Source organism: Bos indicus x Bos taurus, chromosome 1, assembly GCF_003369695.1.
Source record: "Bos indicus x Bos taurus breed Angus x Brahman F1 hybrid chromosome 1, Bos_hybrid_MaternalHap_v2.0, whole genome shotgun sequence".
Lineage (NCBI taxonomy): Eukaryota > Metazoa > Chordata > Mammalia > Artiodactyla > Bovidae > Bos > Bos indicus x Bos taurus.
The window spans coordinates 53,559,797-53,579,668 of NC_040076.1; the positions used below are offsets into that span (position 1 = coordinate 53,559,797).

Genomic DNA, 19,872 nt, shown 5'->3' on the forward strand with positions numbered 1-19,872 from the left:
TTATCCCATAGAGGTGTTCTTTAGGAGCCCTTCAGTGCTGATATTAGCAATCTGACTTTTCTTCCAAAAGAGACAATGTAGGGAAAAAATAGAAATTGGGACTTTGTCCAGGGAACTCAGATTACAATATGTATGCTATAATTAGAGTGCTTTAAAAAAATGTGAAATGAAGCAAAATCTTTAAAAAATGTTATTTCTGGAAAAGTGAATGACTATATAGTTTTGTGAAAAAGTAACAAAAAAAAATCACCTGGTCTCTGCTAGCTAGTTTGACATTTTCCAGTGGAACTGCTGGATACATCTGCTGTTGAGGTTTCACTTTCTTCTGCCCAGACTTTTTCATAATTTCAGTCTCTGAAATATACTCTACATCAGAGTCCGCTCCTTCTGTGTTTTTTTCCCAGCCTCTGTGGTTGACCAAAAGCTCAAAGGATGAAAGAGACTCATGCTTCCAGTCATCACTGGAAGGTCTGATTCTCTGAATTTTCTTATTTCCCTTAAATAAGAAAGAACATGCTTTTAATTTGGGGTAGCTGGCTTATTTATAATTACCATTCCCTTATAATCTTATAATATTAGGTGATATTTATTACTAACAACAGTTTTAAAAATCAGAAGCTTAGAAAATAAACTTTGGCAAAGGTATACTGCTATAATGGCTTATTCAGAATTTGATTCAGCAGAGTTGGGCTGAGTCAAGAAGTCTGATCCTAAAGATGCAGAAGACTCCAAACTGGTAATACACTGTGCTTCCTGACTTACTCCTGAGCAGAGATTTTCTTGCTTTTGGATCTCTGGTGCATGTAGGTCAGCTATTTATTAACATAAAATTTGGTTGAGGTTTACAATCTCACCATTTGCCTGCTAAGAAATCCGAATAACCAAAATTGTAAAGAGTTTTTCATAATTTTGTGTGTGTGATTGATATAACTGAAGATTCAAAAATTTTTAAATTTTAGATAATAACAGATATTTGAGGAATAAAATGTAATATGACATTTAGCAAAATAAGAAACAACATAGGAATTACATATAGAACATATTTCTAGGTAAATATATACCTACAGACTCACATACACACTCTCTCTCTGATTTTATATGCATAATTTTATATAACACATATATATTATAAATAATATGCTGGAAAAATATAATCATAAATACATTAAGATATCTAAAATGGTCATCATCTCCATGCAGTAAGATACATTAAGATATCTAAAATGGTCATCATCTCCATGCAGTAAGACAATGGGTGGTTTAAATTTTCTTATTTATACTTTACTTTCTGAGTTTTTCCTAATAAACATGAATTGTTATAATAAAAAATGATGATGGTGAAAAAATATCTATGAGTGCTTCACTTTCTGAACATATTAAACCATGATGACATTTGGCCCTTGGTAAGTCTTATCATTCCTATGGGAAATGTCACAAATGACTCAATCCCACTTTAATTACTCACCTTAGATGTTGAAGCTTGGAAGGGGCTAGTGAGCTCAGTGATCCTATTCACTGGTATAAACTGAGGCTATTATGGAAAAAAATCATTAGACAAATATAAGTAAAAGCAACTTTTAATTGGCATATTATAATAATTCAATGTTCTTCATTTTTTAAAGAAGTGCCAAGCTCACACACTCTTGCCAATCCTTAAGGAGTCCCTTTCAGTTTAGACATACAGTAATGGTATATGATTGGTAGTGACTGAACAGTACAAGATAATGCAATGAAGTATTATAAGCAATACAAGCAAAATTACAAGCAATTACAAGCAAACATCTTATGAGCAATACAAGGGTGCCATGGTATCAGAAATTGTCTCCACAGCCCTCATCTCCCCTCTCTGGAGACCCTTTTTTCTCCACGTGTAGTTTCCAGCATCTGGAACAAATCTTGACCATTAGCAATAGCTCTGCATAGGTCAGAGCCCTGGATCTGAGCTTCAAGGGACTGTTGAGGATACACTGCCCTTAACTGTGTCCCTAAAAACTGACATCCATATTTATATAGTGCTATATTCATATATTACCGGGATAGTCTTTTCTTTTTTTGTAGATATTTAGCTGCTATCATAGTATCTTAAACACACCATTATAAGAGTTTGGTTTTCCCAGACTATCTATCTGCCAGAGTTTTCTATAGGAAGGGTAGGTGGAGGATAAGAGTCTAGGCGAGTTTTTCTTTTTTGTTTCCATAAGCAAAATCTCTTTTCTCATTTCTCCCCAAGAAATTCTTTTTCTCATCTTCTGCAAACATGGCTTTTTGAGTACTTTCATGTACACTCCACATCTTCTGTGAACCCAAGCAGGTCCAGTAAAGTTCCAAGGCTATAGATTTTCCATCTCCAGATGAACCCTTCTTTAGTAAGTGTATTTGTGTTGATTCTTTAGAAGTGCTATTGCTGGGCTCTTTCTTCCATTTCTCTCCGTTTCCTCCTGTGGGATTCTTGCATTATCTTGACTGCCTTGGGCAGCCCTGGGGTATTCTGGTATATATTTCCTAGCTCTACTGAAACTAGAGTTTGCATTTTTGTTCTCTGTTTTCCGGTTGCTCTTACAAGACTCCCAGGAAAAGAACAGGAAGATGCTACATCTATATAGCCATATTTATAGCAGAAATCACGGTATGTATCACATTGTGTCATAGTCATGGTAATACTTGTATCTCTCTCTGAAAGTCATTTTTTATCTGTAGTACCCATCACAGTGTTTAGTGCTTTGAGTGAGTGAGTGAGTGAAGTCGCTCAGTCGTGTCCAACTCCTTGTGACCCCATAGACCAGCCCACCAGGCTCCTCCGCCCGTGGGATTCTCCAGGCAAGAGTACTGGAGTGGGTTGCCATTTCCTTCTCCATTAGCACTTTATAGGTACTCAATAAAATGTTGGTGATTAACAGGATAAACAGATGTTCCCAGAGACTATTGCTCATTTCTTTCTCTGTTGAAACACCGCCACAGTTCTATTCTGCACTCATAATGTGACTACTTCTTCATTACCTGTCAGATGTTATCACATATTTGAGATGCTTTATATTAAATGCCAGTGTCTTATTCCTGATATAGAGAAATGGATTGAGTGTAGCCTAGTAACAAGGTATGATACACTTACATCATTTGGGTTTGTATCATTTTTGGTGCTAGCTTAAAGATAATTACTTTTTGATAAAAAGTTTTATTACAGTGAGTTTTAACCTGAATGACTAATCACATCACTGAAGTTGTAATAAAAATTTTTAATTCCATTCGTTTTCCTCTTTTTATATTCATTTCAGAGTTGTGTTTCTACAAAAGAACTTCAGACATCATAGAAATACACAGCAAAAATGTCTCAACTACATTTTGAATAGAAAAATACCACTAATGGCAGCACATCTTTGCATTTTTTGTAAAACAGAAATCTAGGTAACATAGCTAATCCATTTCAAATTCTGTCTCAGTTACTTAATGAATGGTTGTTTGCTAGTGGTAATATCTTTATCATCACCATCACCTCTTCAGATTTCAGAGACTCATCATCACCTTAGAAAGCTTGCTAATATTGGTATTTATTTTTATATGATACTCATAAACTCTCCCAGAAAGACTGTTACATTTCTTTCCATTTTTGGAAAGTCCTGAAAACCACAGATTCAATAGCAAAAGCTGCAGAACATGAAGTATCTCTGCCAGCAGGAAAAACAGAGGGTCCTTAAAGTCAGGAATAAAGGAAAAAAAGGCTGTGGTGCATAAGAATCATGTGGAGAGCTGGACAGAAAAGCAGATTCCAAGGCTTCTGTCTCAGAGACTCTTGTTGAGTCAGTCTGCTGTAGACCTCAGGAATTTGAATTTTTACAAACATGTGAAGTTCTTACACAAATGACCTGATCATCATAGACTCACGGCCCTGGAAGACAGAGGATTCTACATTTTAATTTTAGATTCACGCTTAGTGGGACTGTAGAGACAATATTTTTATGTTTCTGTACTATGAAGGCTTTCTGATCAAATTTTACCAAAACTTTAGACCTAGCCTAGAAGAACAAATTTTAGAATTTAATTTATGACTAATTATTAGTGAGAGAGTATCTGAAGAGATTTACCCTCCTAGAGGTATGTATTTACATGTTAAGGAAGGAATGAGATCTGAGGATGTACAAGCATAGCTAAAGAAGATAGTCTTATCTTTCCCCTAAGAGATTTACTTATATTCCATAGGGTAACAGTAAGAATCCAGGATCCTTCTCAAAGAGCAAAGAAGTATGTGTCTGACAGGCAATAAGGTGGAGTTAGGGAGGAGGCTGCCCCTCTCTTATATAAATAACCAGATTTTTTCCCCCAACTTTCTCGCTGATGATACAAACTCCAGTATATATAGGATAACATATGATCTGCCTCATCTCATCCACTGCCCCAGGGGTACAAATTAGGACAAAAGGGAATCAGAGTAATTATTTGCTATAATTAAATAATAGATCTGCTCTGCTCCAGAAACCTCATGTTTGTATTCAAAATAAAACAAATATATACAGGCATTACAAATTTAACACCCTGTAAATGAAGATGGGCAACTCACACTCATAGGCTCTAAAATTGGACAAAAGTGAAAGTAAAAAGTAAAGCATCAGTTGCGCAGTGGTGTCCAACTCTTTGCGACCCCATGGACTGTAGCCCACCGGGTTCCTCTGTCCATGGAATTCTCCAGGCAAGAATACTGGAATGGGTTGCCATGCCCTCCCTCCAGATGATCTTCCTGACCCAGGGATCGAACCCAGATCTCCTGTATTGCAAACAGATAAAATTAAATGGATATTCACAAATACCTAGTTTAATCCCATTTTTACTGGGCTGAAGGGGGAGGGGTGTGCTAGGATCAAGGACTAGTGACATCAAACAGACCTGAGGTCAGCTTATAAACAACTCTTCCATAAAAAGAACAAACTCTTGCCATCTGTGACAACATGGATGGACCTACAGGGTATAAAGCTAAGTGAAATAAGTCAGACAGAGAATGACAAATATCACATGATCTCACCCATGTGGAATTTAAGAGGAAAAAAAAAGAACAAACAAAGCAATTAAGAAACAGACTCATATATATAAGTTAGCGGCTGTCAGAGGATAAAATGGTGAGGAAATGGGCAAAATAGGTGAAAGGGATTAGGAGATACAAACTTTCAATTATAAAATAAATAAGTCAAGAGGATGCAATGTACAGCACAAGAGATACAGTCAGTAATATTCTAACAACTCTCTATGGTGGCTAAACATCGTGGTGATCATTTTGTAACATATGAAAATATTGAGTCATTATGGTATACACTTGAAACTACTATAACACTGTATGTCAATTAAAATTCAAGAGAAAAGAAAAGAATGTGGACAAGCAAATCAAGCTAAGGAGTGGAAGAGCTACTGTTGGACATCTACTGTGCCCAATACTGAGCCAGATGTAGTGATGGGAGATACATGAGGAAGTGAACTCATGATATCTGCCCTCAAGGAATTTCCACACATGTTCCTCATGAGCAATAGTAGCTTGTTTGCTATACTGCGAACACAGGGCCCACAGATGTGACCGTATCATGCATTATCCCTTTTGGAATGACAGGTATCACCACAGAGAAATTAGATCTTTGTCACAAGAGTAATAAAGTAAAACATTTCAATTACAGTGAGCATCATCAGCCTCTTGTTAGACAGAGTGTCATAAGAGCTTAGGTGTCATAAATTTTAGATCATGGAAGTTTATGTAAGGAGGCTGAAAAGCTTGATAAACAAATAGATTTTCTAAGGCATCAAGCTCCTTAGTATACAGATTAGAAATCTCAGCATCCTATGCAACAATGATACATTAAAAAGATTATATTCTAAATGAGAAAATGTGTTCACAGTCTTCAGTATAAAGTTGTGCTCAGATATGCCATTTCATTTTGAAAACACAGCTAAAAGGTCAGCGAGCCTTCTCTGCCTTACATTTACTGCTAAACTGTACACTTACTGTGGGAACTGTCAGACCACACGGCCTCAGTTTTTGTGTCCATGCAAGCACCATGAAAGAACAGAAGGCTATTGAGTTTTCTCAACAGGCATGGAATTTTACAAAGGCTCTTCATGTGATGCAAAGACTATGAATGTGACAAATGAAATCCAAATATAGTCTCTATACTCCCACTCAAATGCCAACACTTCATTTTGACCAAGTGTGAGAACATTATGGTGTCCAAGAATAGATGTAGACAGTTTTAAGTCTAACCTATATAGCTTCAACCAATCCAATGAAAAATATTTATCTTTGTATCTAATTGTGAAGAATTCTGCATAAACCAAATTGTTCCTTCAACCCTTCACTCATTTGGCAAACATCTATTATATAAAAGGTTCAGGTCTAAGTGTTATTGGGAACACAAAGATGAATAAAAATGTTCCCTTATTTCAAAAATCTTACAGTCAAACACAGGAGACAGATAAAACACATGACTAACTATAATACCAGGTAGAAAGTGAAACACGGAGACTTCCCTGGTGGTCCAGTGGTTAAGAATCCATCTTCCAAGGCAGGGGATGCGGGTTTGATCCCTGGTTGGGGAACTAAGATCCCACGTGACAGGGGCAACTAAACCAGTGCGCCACAACTAGAGAGAAGCCCACGTGCCACAAATAAGACACAACCTAGTCAAATATATGGAGAAGGCAATGGCACCCCACCCTTTGGAAAATCCCAAAGACGGAGGAGCCTGGTAGGCTGCAGTCCATGGGGTCGCTAGGAATCGGACACGACTGAGCGACTTCACTTTCCCTTTTCACTTTCATGCATTGGAGAAGGAAATGGCAACCCACTCCAGTGTTCTTGCCTGGAGAATCCCAGGGACGGGGGAGCCTGGTCGGCTGCAGTCTCTGGGGTCGCACAGAGTCGGACATGACTGAAGCGACTTAGCAGCAGTCAAATATATAAATAAAAGTTTTTTAAAAAGTGAAATACGTCCTTAAGAAAGACACACAGGAAGGGTAAGGGGAAGTGGAAGAAGGAGATATCTCTACAAGCAGGGAAATGGGAGAAGACTTCACACAGCAATGACATTCATTTTGGACCCTGAAGGACTAGGGAACAAAGGCACTCAGACAAAGTGTCAGGAATGGAGGCATGCGGCATCAAGGAAGTGGAGAACACAGAGGAACCTGCGGGAGCTCAGGGAGAGAATCCTGCAGAAGAGAAGAAACTTACGCCAAGGGACTAGTGTCAGATTAGAGAGAGCCTAGACTGTGGCTCCAGATGGGAAATTAACATTAATCAGAGAAGGTTAACCCAGAGGACCCAGAGAATACACAAGCAACACAGCGCGTCTGCACAAATGAACTGATTATATAAATATACTATACTACCCACTGACTTTGAAAAAAGTGAAAGTATTAGTCAGTCAGTCATGTCCGACTATGTGAGACGCTATGGACTGTGCTTGCCAGGTCCCTCTGGCCGTGGAATTCTCCAGGCAGTGGATTGTTAATGGATTCTCCAATGGAGTGGGTTGCCAATCCCTTCTCCAGGGAATCATCCCAGTGGTACAAATGGGTAAACAGAGTAGGCTTCATCAAGGAATCAAGTTATCATTTGCCTTATAATGATCTGAAGGCATTAAGTGTATTTAAAGTGGTACCAAAATCCCTGAATGAATGGACCTAAAACAATACTCCATATGTGTGATTATGACACAGCTGTCCTGTTGAACAATAGAAAGTAGAAAAGACTGTAAATTGTGATGTTAAAATTGACTGTGGCTCAGATCATGAACTCCTTATTATCAAATTCAGACTTAAATTGAAGAAAGTAGGGAAAACCACTAGACCATTCAGGTATGACCTAAATCAAATCCCTTATGATTATACAGTGGAAGTGAGAAATAGATTTAAGGGCCTAGATCTGATAGATACAGTGCCTGATGAACTATGGACTGAGGTTCATGACATTGTACAGGAGACAGGGATCAAGACCATCCCCATGGAAAAGAAATGCAAAAAAGCAAAATGGCTATCTGGGGAGGCCTTACAAATAGCTGCGAAAAGAAGAGAAGTGAAAAACAAAGGAGAAAAGGAAAGATATAAGCATTGACTGCAGAGTTCCAAAGAATAGCAAGAAGAGATAAGAAAGCCTTCCTCAGCGATCAATGTAAAGAAATAGAGGAAAACAACAGAATGGGAAAGACTAGAGATCTCTTCAAGAAAATTAGAGATACCAAGGGAAGATTTCATGCAAAGATGGGCTTGATAAAGGACAGAAATGGTATGGACCTAACAGAAGCAGAAGATATTAAGAAGAGGTGGCAGGAATACACAGAAGAACTGTACAAAAAAGATCTTCACAACCCAGATAATCACGATGATGTGATCACTCATCTAGAGCCAGACATCCTAGAATGTGAAGTCAAGTGGGCCTTAGAGAGCATTACCACGAACAAAGCTAGTGGAGGTGATGGAATTCCAATTGAGCTATTTGAAATCCTGAAAGATGATGCTGTGAAAGTGCTGCACTCAACATGCCAGCAAATTTGGAAAATTCAGCAGTGGCCACAGGACTGGAAAAGGTCAGTTTTCATTCCAATCCCAAAGAAAGGCAATGCCAAAGAATGCTCAAAGTACCGCACAACTGCACTATCTCACATGCTAGTAAAGTAATGCTCAAAATTCTCAAAGACAGGCTTCAGCAATACATGAACCGTGAACTTGCTGATGTTCAAGCTGGTTTTAGAAAAGGCAGAGGAACCAGAGATCAAATTGCCAACATCCGCTGGATCATGGAAAAAGCAAGAGAGTTCCAGAAAAACATCTATTTCTTCCTTATTGACTATGCCAAAGCCTTTGACTGTATGGATCACCATAAACTGTAGAAAATTCTGAAAGAGATGGGAATACCAGACCACCTGATCTGCCTCTTGAGAAGTGTGTATGCAGGTCAGGAAGCAACAGTTAGAACTGGACATGGAACAGCAGACTGGTTCCAAATAAGAAAAGGAGTATGTCAAGGCTGTATACTGTCACCCTGCTTATTTAACTTCTATGCAGAGTACATCATGAGAAACGCTGGACTGGAAGAAACACAAGCTGGAATCAAGATTGCCAGGAGAAATATCAATAACCTCAGATATGCAGATGACACCACCCTTATGGCAGAAAGTGAAGAAGAACTCAAAAGCCTCTTGAAAGTGAAAGAGGGGAGTGAAAAAGTTGGCTGAAAGCTCAACATTCAGAAAACTAAGATCATGGCATCTGGTCCCATCACTTCATGGGAAATAGATGGGGAAACAGTGGAAACAGTGTCAGACTTTATTTTTTTGGGCTCCAAAATCACTGCAGATGGTGACTGCAGCCATGAAATTAAAAGACGCTTACTCCTTGGAAGGAAAGTTATGACCAACCTAGATAGCATATTCAAGAGCAGAGACATTACTTTGCCAACAAAGGTTCATCTAGTCAAGGCTATGGTTTTTCCTGTGGTCATGTATGGATGTGAGAGTTGGACTGTGAAGAAGGCTGAGTGCCGAAGAATTGATGCTTTTGAACTGTGGTGTTGGAGAAGACTCTTGAGAGTCCCTTGGACTGCAAGGAGATCCAACCAGTCCATTCTAAAGGAGATCAGCCCTGGGTGTTCTTTGGAAGGAATGATGCTAAAGCTGAAACTCCAGTACTTTGGCCACCTCATGCGAAGAGTTGACTCATTGGAAAAGACTCTGATGCTGGGAGGGATTGGGGGCAGGAGGAGAAGGGGACGCCAGAGGATGAGATGGCTGGATGGCATCACTGACTCGATGGACGTGAGTCTGAGTGAACTCTGGGTGTTGGTGATGGACAGGGAGGCCTGGGGTGCTGTGATTCATGGGGTTGCAAAGAGTCGGACATGAATGAGTGAATGAACTGAACTGAACTGAACTGAAAACTAAGAAAAGGGCAAAATTGAGTACTGCCAAATCCTCAAATGCAGAGGACTTGATTCTGTTACTCTGTCTTATGGTTTTAAAATTCTTGTCTAGGTTTACTGAAAAACAGAATGACAATTATCTAGCTGATGGGCCAATTAGTAGCTAAACAATCAAGAGTGATGATAAAAATGAAAATGCTTCATTACTTGGCCAGCAGGTGTCACTTGTCACTCGGTATAGAAAACAGCAGGTGATGAGGAATGAGCGCGGAAACGCACAGTGAGGAACACTCATTCATCTCTTCAGAGAGGAGAAGAAGCAGAATGTGCTGCTTCAGAAGCACAATTTATAAAGTGGCTCTTGGCTTGCTGGCACAACTTATCAATTACATCTTGTATTTGAGCCCTCCTACTAGGTTTATGAACTTATACATTTCTCTTAACAAATATGATTTGCATTACATCAGCTTGTGGCCTTTGTGAATGTTTTCATATCCTTTTTGACTATATTTATCATATGAGACTGTGAGCAGATTGTGTTGGAATTAGGCAAAAAGGAAACCAAAGTTAACTTCACCATTTAAAGATGTATGACTGATTCAACTTACTGAATTGCTCTGAAATTCACTCTCTTTCTGATGTTATAATTGTTATAACTGTAATGTGAGGATTAAATACAATACCACCTGTGGAAATGATAGTAGCTTTGAACCAACATGTTTAATTTTTCCCTAGAGGACAAGATCTAATCACTGAGGTACCTCTTCTACCAGCAGTTTTCTGACCCACTGTGAATTTTCTCTAAGTAGAGCATCCTGCAGTGGGGCACCTAGAATCTAGACTTTGTCACTCTGCATACCAGTAGTATGCAAAAAGGGTGGAGAAGACACTGCAGCTGCTGATTTCTGATACTAATACCATCATACTACCCTTCCTACCATTATTCCCTCCTCCCTGGTTGTCAGTGATACAAAACCAACAACGAAAGAATCGAAGATCCTGAAAGGCTTTTGATTTACCAAGTTAACTCTTTGTTTTCCAGATCAAGATGCCTTCTGCCATTAAAACGGAAATGCAAGAGAGTAAGAAATGAAGTATGCAGATTTGGGCCATTTTTATATTTGCTCCCCAGATTTAATCAACGAATAAGTGAACACTGGTATCCAGAGGCAGGAAGAGAGAACAGGAGGTGGGCAAACCATAATTTCATGGCATGCAACTCATTATTTCCTGATATTGAGAGAATGGGCACCACTGATAGATATAGTGGAATGATGGTAATACACTAGCCATTACTTGATTTTCCAGTGATGTCTATCCTACACCTGAATAGTGTGTGCACTGAACCTGAATGGCACCAATGCCCTGTTTTTCTCACTTTGCCACCCTTCCTACGTCATAGTCTAACAGCACTTCTTCTAAAAAGCAGTCAGGAACAAAGTAAATTCTCATTGAATATTGGATGGTTTTGAGTCTTTTTTTCTGGCATCAAACAGCTATTACCAAATTAGTTTTTGAATACTTTCATAAATAATTTTTGTGAAAGGGGAACTGAGCTCACCTTTCAGAGGTCCTCTATTCAGTAATTACCATATCTTATAATGATTTATACAGTTTTTAAAAGACAAGCATGTCACAGAAATGCTGAGTTTATTTTTTAAAATACGAAAGTTTAGCATGTAATTTAAAAGACTGGTTCCATGAAGGAAAAAGCCCGTGCTCATCTCCAGGTCTTTGTTTATAATGCTCTTCTCACCTAGAATGCCCTGTTCTTTCCCTTTATTTACCCTAAATAGACTTTAAGATACAAATTGTGTCACTTCCTTTATGAAACTTTTTTGAATGAAGCCACCCTCCCTATCTTCTTGTAACTTCTGATTTAGTTTCAGCTATGGTAAAGAATCGGCAAAGGCAATGGCACCCCACTCTAGCGCTCTTGCCTGGAAAATCCCATGGACGGAGGAGCCTGGTGGGCTGCAGTCCATGGGGTCACTAAGAGTTGGACACAACTGAGCGACTTCACTTTCACTTTTCACTTTCATGCATTGGAGAAGGAAATGGCAACCCACTCTAGTGTTCTTGCTTGAAGAATCCCAGGGACAGGGAAGCCTCGTAGGCTGCCATCTATGGGGTCACACAGAGTCGGACATGACTGAAGTGACTTAGCAGCAGCAGCAGCAGCAGTATGGTAAAGAATCTGCCTGCAATTCAGGAGACCTGGGTTCGATCCCTGGGTTGGGAAGATCCCCTGGAGGAGGGCATGGCAACCCACTCCAGTATTCTTGTCTGAAGAATCCCCATGGACAGAGAAGCCTGATGGGCTACAGTCCAATGGGTCACAAAGAGTCAGACACAACTGAACGACTAAGCACAGCACATGATCAGACAAGTACTGAACTAGCACTGGTTTACAGTGGTTGTTAATTTTTAAATAGCTGTCAGACTTGGTCCTCAAAGGGACTGTATATTATCCAAGGTCATGTTTTATTTCATGATTCAACAACTATCTGTTGAATACATGCCAGGCAGTGTTTTTGGTAATAGACAGTGAACAAAACCAAAACTATCCTTACAATCATGGGGCTTACATTGTGGTATTAGAGTTATTTGGTGGCTCAGAGGTTAAAGCGTCTGCCTGCAATGCGGGAGACCTGGGTTTGATCCCTGGGTCAGGAAGATCCCCTGGAGAAGGAAATGGCAACCCACTCCAGTACTCTTGTCTGGGGAATACCATGGATGGAGGAGCCTGGTGGGCTACAGTCCACGGGGTCGCAAAGAGTTGGACACAACTGAGCAACTTCACTTTCACTTATTCCCCACCATGCCAAGCACAGGACAGATCCAAGGGCAAGTATGAGTTTAATGACCACCTCAAAATTATGCCAACAACAGAGGAATGGATAAAGAAGATGTGGTACATATATACAATGGAATATTACTCAGCCATAAAAAATAAAAAAATAATGCCATTTGCAGCAACATGGATGGATCTAGAGATTGTCATACTGACTGAAGTAAGCCAGACAGAAAAGGACAAATATATATGATTTTGCTTATGAATGGAATCTACAAAAAAAAAGGTGTAAATGTTATTGACAAACCAGAAGTAGAGCCATGGATATAGCAAACAAACTTATGGTTACAAGAGGATAAGGGGCAGGGAGGATAAATTGGATGACTGGGATTGACGTATATACACTACTATATATAAAACAGACCAGTAATGAGAATCTACTGAATAGCATAGGAACCTCTACTCAATATTTGTAATGTCCTATGTGGAAATAGAATCTTACAAAGAGGGGATATGTGGATATATTCGATCGATTCACTTTGCTGTACAGCAGAAACTAACACAATATTGTAATTCAACTAACTCCAATTAAAAAAAATTAACTGGTTTCCCATGGTTAGGTGAACCCTAACCAAATTTTTCCTTGATTACCACAAAAACAGGGTCAGTTAAGGACCGTGAACCCTGGAAGCGTGTTAAAGATGTGAGGATTGTTTTCACAAAAGCAGGCGAGGGGAAGATGATGAGTCTTAACATCCTTTGAACTGTTTGGAGTAGGTTTCTATTTAAGTACTGCTAAACTTTTTTGTTTATATCTGAAACAGACTGAATCTATAAACCTGGCTCAAGTTTTTATGAAAAAACCGACTACCAAGAAAGAAAGAATAAGTAGAATGGATGGCTCAAATCTGTTATTCCGTCAGCCTCCATCAAAATCTCTACCTTGATGATGAATAAAACATCCAATCCTAAACAGAAAAAGGTAATTAAGACTTCATGACATACACTCTCACTATCTAAGGGTCAGTGCTATCCTCTATAGGAAAAAAATATCCAGAGACTGCAATAAAGATAAAACCAGTTCAAGACGTGCTGAATGCCTTCATAAAAATAAAAGGGGTGTTAAGGAAAGTAAGAAATAAAACAAAAGGCAGAGGAACCAGAGATCAAATTGCCAACATCCGCTGGATCATGGAAAAAGCAAGAGAATTCCAGAAAAACATCTATTTCTGCTTTATTGACTATACCAAAGCCTTTGACTGTGTGGATCACAATAAACTGTGGAAAATTCTGAAAGAGATGGGAATACCAGACCACCTGATCTGCCTCTTGAGAAATCTGTATGCAGGTCAGGAAGCAACAGTTAGAACTGGACATGGAACAACAGACTGGTTCCAAATAGGAAAAGGAGTACGTCAAGGCTGTATACTGTCACCCTGCTTATTTAACTTCTATGCAGAGTACATCATGAGAAACGCTGGACTGGAAGAAACACAAGCTGGAATCAAGATTGCCGGGAGAAATATCAATAACCTCAGATATGCAGATGACATCACCCTTATGGCAGAAAGTGAAGAGGAACTCAAAAGCCTCTTGATGAAAGTGAAAGTGGAGAGTAAAAAAGTTGGCTTAAAGCTCAACATTCAGAAAACTAAGATCATGGCATCTGGTCCCATCACTTCATGGGAAACAGATGGGGAAACAGTGGAAACAGTGTCAGACTTTATTGTTCTGGGCTCCAAAATCACTGCAGATGGTGACTGCAGCCATGAAATTAAAAGACGCTTACTCCTTGGAAAGAAAGTTATGACCAACCTAGACAGCATATTCAAGAGCAGAGACATTACTTTGCCAACAAAGGTTCATCTAGTCAAGGCTATGGTTTTTCCTGTGGTCATGTATGGATGTGAGAGTTGGACTGTGAAGAAGGCTGAGCGCCAAAGAATTGATGCTTTTGAACTGTGGTGTTGGAGAAGACTCTTGAGAGTCCCTTGGACTGCAAGGAGATCCAACCAGTCCATTCTGAAGGAGATCAGCCCTGGGATTTCTTTGGAGGGAATGATGCTAAAGCTGAAACTCCAGTACTTTGGCCACCTCATGCGAAGAGTTGACTCATTGGAAAAGACTCTGATGCTGGGAGGGATTGGGGGCAAGAGGAGAAGGGGATGACAGAGGATGAGATGGCTGGATGGCATCACTGACTCGGTGGACGTGAGTCTGAGTGAACTCTGGGAGTTGGTGATGGACAGGGAGGCCTGGCGTGCTGCAATTCATGGGGTCACACAGAGTCGGACATGACTGAGCAACTGATCTGATCTGATCTGATTAAAATAACAACCAGTGATGATATCTTTATGTCTGACCTGTTATAAAACTCAAAAGCAGACACTCTAGGATATGTAAAATGTTGAGCAACTTTGAGGATTGAAGACTGGTTAGGTGAATATGTTCCCAAATGACTTTCACTCTCTTCCCCAAAGAAACTCTGAGACTTCAGGCTAAAAGGGGAGAGTCAGTGTTTGTTGTCTATGACCCCAGGTGGTGGCTGACCTGCACAGCAGATCCTCAGCAAAGGTAGAGAGGTAAGAAGATGAAGCTGGGTTAGAAAAGAAGGTTTATTTTCCATGAACCCAGGAACACACATAATAATCAGGTAGTAAGCCCAAGTGTCTTAACTCCCAATTCAGGAAGGGAATTTTCTACTCAAATGAGCATTTTATTTCCTGACATCCACACAGGAGTCAACACATTTGGACATATGCTGCTGACCTCCTCAATTTCTATTTGAGGAACTTGACAGGCAACACAATTAAAAAATGCTGAACTTGGGTGCAAAATCTACAGAAAGGGATGCAATTACTTTATTAGTTAAGAGATTAAAACAGTAATTCTGCACACCACTTTTTCTTTCACTTGCAATTGTCATGGTTATCTATATTTACTGATACTGTTTTATTTATTGAATTTTCTTAACAATTAAATAAGACGTTAAGTTCCTGTATTTATAGGCTAGTATTTTTTAAAAGAATAACTCTTTACCTCAAAACATCTACCCTCAGGGAAGAAGCCTGATGAGATAAAAAGAGCATAATCTTTGTAGTCATATACATCTGAGTCCCAAACTTGACTGTGTGACCTTTGACATACCGGCTGACCTCTACAAGGCTGTACGCACACCCTAGAGTGGAAATATATTCCCTTATTTCTCACACACTATTGTGGAGATGGACTTACATTATCACATATAAAAATATAGCGTTATTTGAAGAAGTCCTTTCCCTTTCTGGATCCCTGGAGTACCTGTGATCACCTCTAGAACAGTCCTTAGATCCAAAATGAAAAGGAGGTGACAAAAAAAGAAGAAAAAAAGAGGCTACACATTTATTTGGGTAAACCACTTTAGTTAGTCTGTATGCACGAAATCTGTACTCACGCTCAAGAATCTGGGTAGCGTTTGGAAAGAATTACTAACAGCTCACCTGTTGACGTGGTTCTACCAGCTGATTTTGGTACCTCTGGACTGATTCTTGAAGCTGCTTGTCTTTCTCATCCTTTGACTGTGATACTGTGCTCATAGTGCCCAGGGGTATGGAAGGTAGACGTTCTGTCCGATGACAACTTTTTACAACCAAGTACAAGAGAGAACATCAGGAAGAAATATAAAACTATTTACTGTCTGCAAAAGATTATTTATTTCAATAGGAATTGTCTCTGGCTTACACCCAAAACTCAAATACAGCATTGCTCAAATACAGCATTATATTGAGAATTTAGGTAATACATTAAGTTTCCACTTTTCTTGGAAAAGAACTTAATGGAAAATGTGGAGGGTACTATGGATTTACAAGAAAGGGAGAATATTCATTATTTACTAACATTTCATTTATCCTGAGTTATCACCAAATGAGAACTTTTGCAAAAATATTTTTTAGATAACTGAAGCTTAATTCATTACTACCATGCATTATTCTTTTCCCAAAATATCTGGGATAGAAATCTGTGGTGGTGGTTTAGTCACTTAGTCGTGTCCAACTCTTTGCAACCCCATAGACTGTAGCCCTCTAGGCTCCTCTGTCCATGGAATTCTCAAGAATAGTGGAGTGGGTTGTCATTTCCTTCTCCAATATGTCTCTGTAAAAATACACCAAATAATTCTGCTTCGGAAGCACATAGATCCTTTGTTTGAGGATTGAGACTCACTGTGAAGACCAGTGACTACTATGATGGGAGGCAGCACCTTGTGATCACCTCAGGGGTTATGGAGCCACATGGTGGAGCCCCATCGAGCAGCCCAGCACCCCATCTTCCTCTCCCTGCTGCTGGAGGCACACCAGCTGCTAGAGAACTCTCAGCTTCCTAGCCTTACTGATGGGCTGTCTCCAGTCACCAGTGGGTTAATACATGCATTACATAATCAAGCAGAATTGTCTATAAATTGCAATAAACAGGCTGTGCCTGAGGGCTTCTGTCTTTATGGTTGAAAAGAATACTAATGATTTTTGAGACATATGCATGGGAAGGTTTGAGGCCTTTTTTCCACCCTACTTCTGATTTCATGGCTATGTTCTGGGGCGCTGAGCTAGCCAAACTGCTGAAAAATTGAGATACCATCTTATTTCACTTTGGTATGGAGGCCTGGCAGGGACAAGAAGTTCCATTCCCATTGGACATGGCCTCAATCCAGGGCATAGCTGAGGACATGCAATGTGGGAAGGGGGTACAAAATGCTGAAGTTGATTTTCAGAGCCTTACACAAGAGTTTTTCTACCCCTGGTAGGTACCAAAAAGAGGGGGAAGTGCGTGTCATAAAATACATGGGTGCTAAGCTCGGAAAGGGAGGAGGAGGTTGAGAATAGAGACAAGGGCTTCTTCAATCTGAAACAGTGCAGGGAAAGCTAAGCATCTCACTCTCACTACATTTCTCTATTTCCCAGGGTTCACCATATATTTTTCTTGCCCCCACCAACAGAGAAGAGTGAGGACTACAATCAAATTCAAGTACTGCTGTGAAAAACACTTAATTCCACCCACATATGGTATTTGTTTTTATTGTTATTTTCAAAGAAAAGTGGTAGATAAATCAGAGGGACACCTACCTATATATATAAAACCTATATATATATATAACCACATGCAGTGTTCATCTGAAGACATCTGTGGGATAGTACCCACACAGGTTTATATTTCATTTGAGAAAGGAACCTTGTGGTAACATTAAGTTTTTATTTAGAAAAGAAAAACCTCAATTAATTTATTAAAATGCAATGTTTGATTGTCCTCAAAGATTTTTATAAACAAATTAAATCTTAATATGCAATATAAGCCATATTTTAAATATTTTTAAATATCCTTTCCAAAACTCACTTTTGGGTCTAGTCAAATGATAGGTATCATTTTTACTCTGCTGGTGATCCCTGTTCTAATATATACAAATACACAGAATGAATGTAATGGAAGCACACTGATATTTATTTCTTGGGTACTGTGACCAAAATGTGTAGCCTCCCTCTGTGCTTAAGGTGGAAAACAAAACAAAACAAAAAGGTGTCTTGGGAAAGAATGACTCCATTTTAAGCTGCCTGAGTCACCAACGCAGAACACGATCATTTTACGGGTATGTTTTACCACCACACAATATTTGTCTGGATTTGGCTTCCTGAGCTAAAGATCCCTACAGGTGGGGAGAGTAGTAAGGCAGAAAGAGCACAGGTTTTGAATCAAAGTGCTTGGATTCAAGTTTCAGGCTTAGGGAGGAATGGTGGACAGGTCACTGAACCCCCCTTAGCTTCACTGTTTTCTCCTCTGAGATTTGGAGAAAGCTCACGTGGTTATTCGGAGAAGGCAATGGCACCCCACTCCAGTACTCTTGCCTGGAAAATCCCATGGATGGAGGAGCCTGGTGGGCTGCAGTCCATGGGGTCGCTAAGAGTCGGACATGACTGAGCAACTTCACTTTCACTTTTCACTTTCATGCATTGGAGAAGGAAATGGCAACCCACTCCAGTATTCTTGCCTGGAGAATCCCAGGGACAGAGGAGCCTGGTGGGCTGCCGTCTATGGGGTCGCACAGAGTCAGACATGACTGAAGTGACTTAGCAGTACGTGGTTATTGTAATGAAATGACATAACATGTAACTTCAATGTAAGAGGGAGATATTATTGTATTTCCTGTCCCAGTTCTGGTTACACAAACTTTGTTCATTCAAATGCTGTTCATTGGCTTTAACCCTGCTGACAATTGGCAGGTGACAATTAACTGGTGACAATAAACTGCATTTTCTGTAAATACATATGATGCCACTTTTCACCCCGTATTGCTATCCTTTCACTCATCCAGTATTGCCTAATAAATAACTATACTTCCTTTCTCATCATTTTAACACACATTTTATCCACGTCTAACAGTGCGTATATATCAGAGTTTTGCTATTTCACAGCATAGTCTCAAAGTATGCATGGTCCATTTAAACATACTGAATCAGAGAACTGAATGAGGTCATCAGATCAACTTCTCTTCCCATGGGAATCTTCATCTGCATTGCTGTTGATAATCTCCCTTAAAGGAAGTATCAACTTTCAAGTAACTGCCCTTATAATCAAGAGTTTTTCTCCATAGCTCCCATTTCTAAATCTCTTGCTCTCACTTTAAGCATTGTTTTTGTCTTCATCTTTTCAGTGGAAATGAAATGCAGATGGTCAAAATTATGTCAGTATATTTAAAGAATCAAGGACTTAAGAAATTATAAATATAGGACTTTTTGCATTTCAGGCTTTTAAGGGCCATCCGTTTTCTGTGAACATGGCAAATTTATCTTGCCTGTCATCAGAAATGGCAGTGTTTTGATGTATAAAAGAGACAGAATTAGTATGGCTTTGAAACTAATTTTATAACACTCAGTGATGGCATCACCACTTTTCAAGGAGAAGGGACAAGCATGTCAATTCAAGGATAATGATTAGCTGGAGAAAAGGGAATCTATAGAGGTCAGATCCCCAGTTCTGTGGATCTGAGATGGCCTAAGGCTGGAGTGAGAAGTCATAGATATATGGCTAAAATATAATGGGAAAAAAAGTGAAAGTGTTAGTTACTCAGTTGTGTCCGACTCTTTGCGATCCTGTGGACTGTAGCCTGCCAGGCTCCTCTTTCCATGGAATTCTCCAGGCAAGAATACTGGAGTGGGTTGCCATTTCC

General features: G+C 39.5%; 1 protein-coding gene across 1 annotated transcript in view; it reads right to left on the bottom strand.

Annotated features, from left to right (window-relative positions):
* The window catches only part of MORC1 (MORC family CW-type zinc finger 1), a 151,708-nt gene that overhangs the window by 49,424 nt on the left and 82,412 nt on the right, over nt 1-19,872 (bottom strand). The window contains 3 exon segments of the mRNA XM_027550561.1: nt 251-496; nt 1,466-1,531; nt 16,160-16,298. Coding sequence (XP_027406362.1) covers nt 251-496; nt 1,466-1,531; nt 16,160-16,298 — 451 coding nt within the window.